The sequence below is a fragment of the Tupaia chinensis genome, unplaced genomic scaffold, assembly GCF_000334495.1.
Source record: "Tupaia chinensis unplaced genomic scaffold, TupChi_1.0 Scaffold000350_1, whole genome shotgun sequence".
NCBI lineage: Eukaryota > Metazoa > Chordata > Mammalia > Scandentia > Tupaiidae > Tupaia > Tupaia belangeri.
Window position 1 is genome coordinate 2,975,087 of NW_006159844.1, and position 8,831 is coordinate 2,983,917.

General features: G+C 42.8%; 1 protein-coding gene across 1 annotated transcript in view; it reads right to left on the reverse strand.

Moving 5' to 3' along the window:
* Positions 1–8,831, reverse strand: part of TTC6 (tetratricopeptide repeat domain 6) — a 210,944-nt gene that overhangs the window by 162,591 nt on the left and 39,522 nt on the right. The window contains exon 4 of the mRNA XM_006152364.3: positions 8,422–8,828. Within this exon, the coding sequence (XP_006152426.2) occupies positions 8,422–8,828 (407 nt within the window). The remainder of the gene's footprint in view (positions 1–8,421; positions 8,829–8,831) is intronic.

The following is an 8,831-nucleotide window of genomic DNA, read 5'->3' on the forward strand; positions in this document are numbered from 1 at the left end:
ACGACACTCTGTTTTGGTTTATTTGACAATATAATGGTTTCCCTATCATTCCTAATAGATAATTTCACCGAAAACAGAATTCTAGATAGACAGTTCATCCCTTTCAGCATTTGGAAAGTGTGCCAATTCAGTTCCTTCCAATCTCCAAAAAATTCTGTTAAAGTGTCTTCTTCTACAGGTAACTTGTTTCTCTTTCACTGCCTTCAAGATTTTGTTTTTGAGTTTAGTTTTGAGAACTGTGACTACTACCTGTTTTGCTATGAATTTCTTTGGTTTGAGGTATACTCAGTTTTGTTGAATCTATAGATTTACAGCTCTTGCCAAATCTGTGAAGCTTTTAGCCATTATTTCTTTGAGTACTTTCCTCAGTCCTGACCTCTTTTTTCTCATTCTTCAGGACTGCTATCACACAAAAGTTACACCTTTTGTTAAGTTCCACAGGTGTAAAAGGCTCTTTCTTTCTCCTTTCTTCCTTCCTTCCTTCCTTCCTTCCTTCCTTTCTTTCTTTCTTTCTTTCTTTGTTTCTTCTCTCATCAATAGGTCTATTTTCTCTCTATCGTTCGGCTTTGGTTCTTTCTTTCTTTCTTTCTTTCTTTCTTTCTTTCTTTCTTTCTTTCTTCTCTCATCAATAGGTGTATTTTCTCTCTATCGTTCGGCTTTGGTAAATTGTATTGTTCCATCTTCAACTTCACTTACATTTTCCCCCTGTTCTCTCCCTTCAGTTGCTGAGCCCATCCTTTGAGCTTTTATTTCAGTTACTATATTTTTCAATTCTAAAGTTTCCTTCAGTTCTTATATCTTCTGTTTCTTTACTTAAACTTTCTATTATTCTGCTAAGATTTTCTATTTTTTTGTTTCAAGTATGTTTGTAGTTGCTCATTGAGGCATTTTTTTCCTTAGGCCTGCTTTAAAACCTGAATTCTAACTCTCTGTCACCTCAGTGTTAACTTCTACTGGCTGTCTTTTTTTTTTCTAAGTTGAGACGTTGCTAATTCTTGTCAGGACAAGCGACTATTGAAACTGGGACATTTGGGGTCTTATGATAGTCTAGATCTTATTTTAACTTTCCGCTTAAACTGGCTTCTTCTGATACTAATAGAGGCATTGAGGGGAGGAAAGGCACTGCCTCACTACTTACTACCGGGTAGGAAAAGTCTTGGTTTTCCACTCATTCTCCACCGGCATCAAGAGCGTGGGACTCTGTTACGGCTGAGTGGGAGGAGACATTTTTTGCTTCTCACCATCCTATTTGCAAATAGAGGATTGTCTTATTACTGTCGCCCCTCCGAGGAACACCACAGGAAGGGGAGAGAGGACAGCCTCTTTATTGTTGGGCAGTGTTGAAAGATCTGACTCTCCACCGACACCACCCCAGAGGGAAGGGGCTAGACACCTTCTTATATTCATCTACTGAGATTGGCAGTCTAGATATACCATTCAGCCAGCTGGAGGGGCAATGGTGGGGCCATGGGTATTTCTGCAATGTGTGGCTGGAGTGGCACAATTATTGCTTAAAAGTTTTCTGAGACCAGCATCATAGTGCATCAGTTAAATACTGCACAGAAGAGCCAGATCCCACATGGCCAACCAGGGTTCAGGTCCCAGCCCCTACAGCTTGAAAAATATATTACATGGGAACCAGCAGTTAGCATAATGGCTATGTTGCTGGACTCCCACGTAGTCAACCGCGGTTTGCGTCCCGGACCTGGTGGCTTAAACCTCACACTGGGCGTGGGTGCGTGCATGCCCAAGATCCCGAGAGGAGAATGGAAAAGAAGGGATTGTGGTGTGACCATCCCCCCTGGGGGGTGTTTTCTCGCTTTCCGTCTCTATGTCTCTCTCTGTCTGTCTGGCAAGTGCACATGCCCTATAGCGAAAGCCTCTCCAAAAAAAAAAAAATTACATGTACACATTTGTGCCCAAGATCCTAATAAGATGGAGAATTAGAGGAAAAAGAATTATAGTGTGGAGACCAGCAGTTAGCGTAATGGCTTTGTCACTGGACTCCCATGTAGTCGACCACAGTTCGCGTGCCGGACCTGGTGGCTTAAAACTCATGCTGGACGCGTGTGCGTGCTTGCCCAAGATCCCGAGAGGAGAATGAAGGAGAAGGGATTGTGGCGTGGTCATCCCCCATGGTGGGGGGGGTGGGGGTGGTTCTCGCTTTCTGTCTCTCTGTCTGTCTGGCGAGAATACGCACCCTATCGCAAAAAACTCTCAAAAAAAAAAAAGAATTATGGTGTGACCAGGACCTATTGTGAGCTCACTCTCTCACGCGCGTGCATTCTCTTTCTCTCTCTCCCCCCCGCCCCCCTCCCTCTCCCTCTTATACACATGCACACGTATGCACTCTTGACATTTTTTTAAAAAAAAAAAAGCTTTCTATCTTGGCCCAACCTTGGTGGCACAGATGGTAACATACTGATTAGCAGTGCTTGAAGCCACATGGTTAAACCATGGGTTCAGATTCTGAGTCAATCTGTAGTATGTTGGGCATGCATGGCACCCCGGATCCTGACTGGTTGGAGAGCTAGAGGAAGGGGATCACAGCATGACAGGACCCTGTTGAGGGTGGCTATCTCTGTCTCTCTTTCTGTCTCTCTCTTTCATATCCTCTCTCTCTCTCACCATCAAAATAAATAAACTTAAACAAATTTTCTCTCTTGCTAAGTTACCTCACTCCTGATCCTTTGGATAGAGAGAGTAGGCTTTTCTTTGATCTTTTTCTATCTGCACTCACTGACATTACTAGGTCACCAGCTTCGATGGCTTCAGATCTAGAAGTTATTCAGCAAAACAAAAACCTAGAGAACTCACCATCATATCATTCCTTGGGTCCCAAAGTCTCTAGCTAATCTGCCTTCTACAGTCCATCTTTCAGAGACTTCTCATTCTTGTTTTTTATGCAGTGTATGCAGTAGTCCACCTTACCCACAGAGGATATATTTTAAGTGAATCTATTCTAAGGATATATTCTTCAGTGAATGCCTGAAATCATGAATAGTGCCAAGCCTTATATATGCCATGTTTTTTCCTATGTATACATACCTACAATGAAGTTAATTCATAAACTAGGCACTATAAAAGACAAAGAACAATAATAATAAAATAAAACTATAACAATATAATGTGATAAAAGTTATGGGAATGTCATCTCTTTCTCTCCCTCTCTCTCAAAATGTCTTATTGTGCTGTAGTCACCTAACTTTGTACCACAGTTAACGTCATGTCAGTAAAACCATAGAAAGTAAAACTGCAGATAAGAAGATATTATAAACCCTGTAATGTTCAGGGTTTGTACTTAGCTGTCCTAAACAAATAGAGAAAAGTTACCTATTTCATCTTCCCTGAAGAGGAAGTAAGCATAAATTTTATGATACAATGTTTTCTTGTGGACTATACATTATTTGTGTATAGGAGACCTTGGAACATGAATTCCTCTTACCTAGGACATGTTAAGCCATTTTTCTTTTGAGCTGTATGACAAAAAATACACAACACATGAACAAAAACATAACAGAAGCAAGGATGGCTCCTTCATCTTCAATTAGCATATGGAAGGCCATCTCTGGACTCCAGTCTCATGTGATTAGAATGTATTTTGTGAGTGACAGTAATAAACTCCTCAGTAAAACAAACATAGGACTTAATAACATTTCTATCTCTGCTTCCACAGTGTATGCATACTGTGTTAAGTCAGTAGTTCTCAACTGGGTGCACGGGTGTGAGGTGATTTGGGTCCTCTCCTCACGGGCTCATCTGACAATATCTAAAGATGCTTTTTATTGTCATGGCTTAAGAAGTTCTACTAGCATCTAATGCGTAGCTTTGAAACATCCTACATGTTTCAAATAGCCATTCATGGATAGCCATTCAGGATAGCCATTCACTACGAAGAACTATCTGTCTGTCCCTAAATGTCAACAGTATCAAAGTTGGGAACCTTTGGTTTAGATGTCTGACCTACATTTGACAGTTAAGTTTAGTGTTCAGGTATTCTGGTGTATGTAATTGTTTGTGGAACTCTGAATGCTAGGTTTGGTATGGCCTTGCTCAAGCTCTAAAGACAGTTGATCCAGTTTGCCAAGACTGTTTTACTTGAGTTTACTCTTGAATTTTTTTCTCTAGGGAGTGTTGAGTGGCTTCATGTTAAGATTGTTAAAGTGAAGAACTGCGGCATGTGCTTTTCCTGGGAAGAATACAGTTTACATAAGTTACAAATTATTAAAACACATGTCCTTATTCCAATTTTCTAATAATTTGAATCTCACAATTTAGACAACACTTTTACCCTTGGATTTTTATTACTATCTCTCACCTACCTACACATTGCCATTTCTTTTTTTTTTTTTTGGAGAGGTTATTGCTATAGGGTGCGTGCACTCTCCAGACACTCTCCAGACAGACAGAGAGAGACAGAGAGACAGAAAGTGAGAAATCACCCCCCAGAGGGGATGGCCACGCCACAATCCCTTCTCCTCTACTCTCCTCTCGGGATCCTGGGCACGCACGCACACACGCCTGGCATGAGTTTAAGCCACCGGGTCTGGGACACAAACCACGGTCGATTACATGGGAGTCCAGCGACATAGCCATTATGCTAACTGCTGGTCCCCACATTGCCATTTCAACAAATTATCCATTGTTCCTTTCTCAACCTAAAACATGTAAAGCCACTTTTACTCAAAATAAAGCAATTTTGTTCTTCTTGAATTGGTGAAGGGGGAGGGAAGAAAAAAATTGTGCGGTAGAGGGTTTGCCATAGGGTGTACAAGAAAGCACCCTGCCTGAGGGTATCACCATGTCACAAGCCCTTCTCCTCCATTCTCCCCTGGGGATTTTAGTCATAAAAGCCACCAGGTCTGGGACCTGAATCTCAGTCAGCCATGTGGGGTTCCAGTACCTTAGCCACTATGCCACCTGCTGGCCCCATGGGAAGAAAATTTTTAAGAGCAAGAACAAGATCCAGGCTGCATTAAAAAAAATTTTTTTTAAATCAAGATTATTCGGGGCAGTGATAGGACTGAGATATCTGATACTAAGTCCTATAAACCAGGACTACATGCCCCTGGCTCCTGTTCCTAATGCTCCATGAGCCACGCTACTCACCTACATAAAACAAGTCTGGTAACTGAAGCAAAGAAAGAGAAAGAAAGGAAGAGAGAAAAAGAGGAAGGAAGGAAGGAAGGAAGGAAGGAAGGAAGGAAGGAAGGAAGGAAGGAAGGAAGGAAGGAAGGAAAGGAAAGGAAGGAAGAAAAGAAGGAAGAAAGGAAGAAAGAACAAAGAGAAAGAAAGGAAGGAAGTACAGAAGGAGAGAAGGAGGGAGGGAAGGCAGGAGGGAGGGAGGGGGAAGGAGGGAGGAAGAAAGGAAGGAAGGAAGGAAGGAAGGAAGGAAAGAAGGGAGGAACAAAGGAAGGAGAAAGAAAGAAGCATGGGTGGGGCCGGCATGGGGGTTAAGGGCACTGGACTACGACATGGCTGACTGAGATTCGAATCCCGGACCTGGTGGCTTGCTTTCTTACCTTCTCTCTCTCTGTCTGTCTCTATTACTCTGTCCATCTCTGGTCAAATTTAAATAAATGAGGGGACCAGCAGTTAGCGTAATGGCTATGTCACTGGACTCCCACGTAGTCGACCACGGTTCGCATCCCGGACCTGGTGGCTTAAAACTCACGCCAGGAGCATGTGCGTGCGTGCCCAAGATCCCGAGAGGAGAATGGAGGAGAAGGGACTGCAGCATGGCCATCCCCCCTGGGGGGTGATTTCTCGCTTTCTGTCTCTCTGTCTCTCTCTCTCTGACGAACGCATACACCCTACAGCAAAAACCTCTCAAAAAAAATTTTTTTAAATAAATGAATAAAAAATAAAATAAAATAAATAAATTTTTTAAAAAAGAAAGAAAGCAGCATGGGTACACAAGAGAAATTAATAGTTCTGGTAGAAAAGCAGAAGTCAGTGTTCTGACATTCATTATATGCATTGATATTCTCCCTTGGTATATACCTAATTTCATTTGAATCTTTCAAAATGTACTCTTTCTGCTCTGAAGGATAACTTTCCCCAACTGATCTCTGAGCCAGCTGCAAATATGGGCCTCTCTTATTGTCAAATACCTTTAGTATGTCATAAGGTATGGGTTCCATCTTACAAGGAGCACCAAGGCCTTTCTTCTCTTTGTTAAGTTTCTTCAATGGGCATGTTTCTTTTTTGTATTCGATTTTCAGAAAATCTATTAGAAATATCCACTTTGTCCTGAGCATCTGCCCCGATCTTGTTTAATAACACGGGGAGATGTGAATCTTAATTCAGTGCATTTGTCATACTCTGCCCACAAACATTATGTCAAAGACAATGCTGGGGACTCTTGTTCATACCTGTTTTTGTTTCCCTTCATAATCACATTCTTGAAATCACAGCCAAGAGTGTATTCTGGGGCTAAAACTATTTTAAAGACATAATATGGCAGCAGTATTCTGTGAACTAATAAGAGGTTTGGAGCTGCAGCCAAGAACAGTAATAGAATCTTCTTCCCTCTTACTGTCATTTTCATTGTCACCTCAAAAAACGACTGTCTCATTTTCTTTCTTTCTTTCTTTCTTTGGGTTTGGGGCTCAAATTCCCTTGTTGCTATTATATTTTTGCTTTGAATGTCTCTGACAGAGTAAAGTCTACATAATGGGTAAAATATCTTAAACTTAAATATGACCCTATCTAGCTTTGCTTCTTACTGGAGACATACCATAGTCAACAAATGGACTGTCCTGGGCACATTTCCCATCCAGTCTCTGGAGGAAGGCTGCCTGGGGTGGAATCCCAGCTCAGCCATGCATTAGCTGCAGGACAGCAGACACTGGGCCAATCCTTTAATCTCACCCAAATCAGAATGTCTCCTACATAAAACAGGACTTCCACCTGAAAGGGTTGTTGTTGGGACAAAATATGCATGTACAGTGTGTGTCATTATGCTTGGTGCACAAGAAGCACTCTTAAGATTCTATATTTGGGGGAGCCGGCAGGTGGCATGGTGGTTAAGGTACTGGACACTCCCACATGGCTGACCATGGTTCAAGTCCTGGACCTGGTAGCTTGCTTTCTCACTTCCCCTCTTTCTGTTTCTCTTTGCCAAATTAAAAATGAATGAATAAGTGAAAATTTTTTAAAAAGCTTCTATAATTGGGAAAAGCCTAGAAAATAAATTTTTAAAAACTGTTTCAAGAGAACAATTTCACAGTAAATAGTACAGGATTTTGTAAGTTAAATTTTTTTGAGAGAAAGATTCTTGCTATAAGGTGCATGCACTTGCCAGAGACAGAAAGGGAGAAATCACCCCCACAGGGAGGATGGTCCCACCACAGTCCCTTCTCCATTCTCCTCTCCAGGACTTTGGGCATGCACACCCACATATTTCAAGCTGCCAGGTCTAGGACTAGAACTGCAGTCCACCATGTGGGAGTTCAGCTCCTTAACCCCCTGCCACCTACTGGCCCATAAGTTAAACTTTTTAATAGTAAGTGCTGGACTCCCATGTGGTCAACAGCAGTCCCAGTCCTAGTCCTAGTGGCTTGCTTTCTTGCTTCCCCTCTCTGTGTCTTTCTCTCTGTGGTCAAATTAAAAATTAATAATAAATAAAATTAAATAATTATTTCCTTAAAGAAAGAAATTAAATTGGGAACCAGCAGTTAGCGTAATGGCTATGTCACTGGACTCCCACGTAGTCGACCACAGTTCGCGTCCCGGACCCGGTGGCTTAAAACTCACGCTGGGCGTGTGTGCGTGCGTGCCCAAGATCCCGAGAGGAGAATGGAGGAGAAGGGATTGCAGTGTGACCATCCCCCATGGGGGGTGATTTCTCGCTTTCTGTCTCTCTCTGTCTGTCTGGCGAGTGCACGCGCCCTATAGTAAAAAAACTTCTAAAAAAAAAAGGAAAAAAATAAATTAAATTCACTTTCACTATAGTTAGTTCATTACAGTATTAATAATGCTAAACAGCAACAGAAAGATTGAGTTTTTCATATGACACACTTACTCTTTTATTTCAATACTAAATCATACAAAGCCTTTGGGGGTGGGGAGGCTCTTAGTGATATATTACTCAGGTTCCCAGCTAATGTTATTTCGACCAGTTCTTTTGAACTTCTCAACTTCTCCTATTTTGGAAATGAATATACTTCCTTGACAGAAAATTCAAAAATTCATATTCAAAAGTTGGACAAAATCCAGAGAAATAGAATAAAACCACAATGTTTTATAAGAACACATCACATGCACTGAAATACTTTATCTACACATACATACCTATATATAGATACAGCATTTCAGATGTAGACATATATCATAGACATCTTAAATATCTAGATATGTAACGCGGCTTCAAGTTACGTCTACCCAGGAGGACTACTACTGTGGCTCTAGTTCACCTACTTCCATCTTAATGTCGTAGTTCTGGCCGAGGACGCTCTGTATGAGCTCTTTGATGATCTGGTCTGAGGCCTGCTGGGCCTCGGACTGCAGCGAGGCGATGATCTCCTCGATGGACTTGGGGACCAGCCTGGAGGGCAGCTGGGCCGGCCGGGCGCCCTCGTGGCCGTCGCTGGGCGAGCCGCCCTCCTGCTCCGCCCTGGACACGGAGCTGGCCCTTTCCCGCGCTTCGTTGGCCGAGCGGTGGCGCCCGAAGATGCTGGGAATCCTCACGCGCTTCCGCCTCCAGCTGGTGGGCTCCACGTCGCTGTCCCCTTTCGAGTCTGCAGGGCTCCTCTCTTTGGCCTGGCGGGCCTCTGCGAGCCGAGGGGTCTCTCGGCCCCGCCGGCGCCCCCCGGCCACGCGTTGCGCTG